The sequence below is a fragment of the Amaranthus tricolor genome, chromosome 11, assembly GCF_026212465.1.
Source record: "Amaranthus tricolor cultivar Red isolate AtriRed21 chromosome 11, ASM2621246v1, whole genome shotgun sequence".
Lineage (NCBI taxonomy): Eukaryota > Viridiplantae > Streptophyta > Magnoliopsida > Caryophyllales > Amaranthaceae > Amaranthus > Amaranthus tricolor.
In genome coordinates this window covers 6,779,118-6,781,617 of record NC_080057.1, presented here as the reverse complement: position 1 = coordinate 6,781,617, position 2,500 = coordinate 6,779,118, and the positions used below count along the sequence as shown (strand labels likewise).

General features: G+C 41.8%; 1 protein-coding gene across 1 annotated transcript in view; it reads right to left on the bottom strand.

Moving 5' to 3' along the window:
• Positions 1–97, bottom strand: part of LOC130826472 (uncharacterized) — a 429-nt gene extending 332 nt beyond the window's left edge. The window contains exon 1 of the mRNA XM_057692060.1: positions 1–97. This exon is cut by the window's left edge and continues 332 nt beyond it. Coding sequence (XP_057548043.1) covers positions 1–97 — 97 coding nt within the window.
• Between the last annotated feature and the right edge of the window lie 2,403 nt (positions 98–2,500).

The window sequence follows — 2,500 nt, the reverse complement described above, 5'->3', positions numbered from 1 at the left end:
CATGAGTTTCAATATCAGTTTTGCAAAGTACACAAGTAGTATCATCCACCAAATTGAACTTAAGAAGTCTGTCTTTCGTGAATAGTCTTCTTCTCATAGTTAATCATATGATGAGGCGATGTTTGGGCACAGAGAATCTGCACCAAACAGGATTGCTCCATGGAACGCTGATTCCATTAGGACGTAGCTGAATATACACACTCTTGATACTATAATGCGTGCTGGGCAGCTGGTGCACAATGGAGATGATCTCATCACGTAATTTACATAACCCTTTCCATACCCAACTCGCAGTGATGGGAGGCGTGTGGTCCTCCCATTGTTGCTCTTTAATGTAAACCGCATGAACCCATTTAACCCACAAATTGTCCTTCTTTTGGCATATGGACCAAATTTGTTTACCAATTGCTGCCTTGTTCCATAACCAGAGATTCCTGATATTCAGACCCCCTTCTTTTTTTGGAAGACAAAGATTGTCCCAAGCAATATTCCCATGTTTAGAGCTATCGTAAACACCATGCCAGAGAAAGTGTTGACACATGCTATTAATTCTAGAGATGACTGTTTTCGGAAGAATGAAAATCTGAGTCCAATACGTACAGATAGAAATAAGAATAGAATTTACCAGTTGTAATCTACCACTGTACGAAAGATTTCGAGAACTCCATAGCTTGATCCTCTTACACATTTTGTCAGTGAGGACTTCACACTCCTTGGGAGTGATCTTCTTGGTGTCCATTGGGACCCCGAGGTAAGTGAAAGGAAGCTTACCGATTCTAAAGCCAGAAATCTTGGCAATCATCTCCCATTCCAATGTTGACATACCTGCAAGATAAATTTCTGACTTTTCCGCACTAATCTGCAGGCCTGTGGTCTCTGAGAAAAGCTTAAGACCACTGATCATCATGGCAATGGAGTCAATATCACCACTACAAAATAGTAACATATCATCTGCGAACCATAGGTTATTCAATCTGAGGGCTTTGCATCTTGGGTGGAACTTAAAGCCAGGGATGGAGGTCACTTGCTGAAGAATTCTCGTCCCATATTCCATACAAATGGTGAACAAAAGAGGGGAAAGTGGATCACCTTGTCTGAGTCCTCTTTTAGGTAGGATAAGAGGAGTAGGATTACCATTGATGATCATAGAATAGGCAGGAGTAGTAATGCATGTCATCACCATCTCAATGAAATGATTAGGAAATCCTAGATGGGCGAGCATGTCCTCAATAAAACTCCACTCAACCATGTCGTAGGCCTTCGTTATATCAAGCTTCATGAGGCAGCCTCGTTGTTTCTGACTCGCTCTATAAAGTTTGACCAAATCCTGACAGAGGAGAACATTGTGAATGATATTCCTACCAGAGACGAAGGCACCCTGATTCGAGCTGATAACTGAGGGGAGGACCTTGCTAAGCTGCGAGCAAATAAGCTTGGATATGCATTTGTAGATAACAGTACAACAAGCAATAGGTCTATAATCCTTGACAGACTTCGGAACATACACCTTGGGAATGAGAGTAACAGCAGTTATGTTGATTTCTCTGAGCAGTTTCCTAGTCCGGAACGCATCCTGAATTGCCCATGACACCTCATCTCCTATAATATCCCAAGAGTGGTGGAAGAAGGCACTATTATAACCATCAAGACCGGGGGCCTTGTTTTTGTTGATCGAGAAAACAGCATTCTTGATATCTTCCTGTGAGAACATAAGGTCAAGAAACATATGTTGGTTGTTGTCCAAGCACCGACCCTGCTTAATAATATGATCAAAGACACAACATCTGCAGTCCATTGAGGAACCTAACAAGTGAGAATAATAATCAATAAAAGAGTTAGTGATGAGGTTAGGAGAATCAACCCATTTGCCATCCATATCAAACAATGCTAAGATAAGGTTATTCTTTTTCCTCGCTCTGATATAATTGTGAAACAATTTGGTGTTCTCATCACCCTCTCTTAGCCAATGGAGCTTTGCTTTCTGGTGTAGGATCGTCTGATAGTCACAATCGGTCTTCTGAAAGTTAACTGCTGCTATCTTTTCCACATGAGCCAAACTGGGGTCACTTGGATTTTGGTGCAACGCTTCTTGAGCATGAAATAGAGCGGTTTTAGCCACCTTAAAAGCTACGGCAAGAGATGACTCAGTTCTTCCATCTAATGCTTTAAGAAGTGGCTTCAACTTCTTCAATTTCTGAGTAACTTTAAACATTCTAGTGCCCTCGTACATAAGGTTCCAGGCATGCTGGACTGTATCTATGAAACGCTCATGGGCCACCCAGTGGTTATAAAATTTGAAAGGCTTTAGACCCTGGTGCACTGGCACTGTGGTGATCACCATAGGGCTATGGTCAAAATCCCCTTCTGGAGTGAAATGAACGATAGCCTCTTGGAAGGTGCTGTCCCAGAGTTGATTGCTTAAGAATCTATCAATCTTCGATAAGACCCTGTTACCTCCATCTTGTTTGTTATTCCAGGTATAAAATCTACCCATACTTTT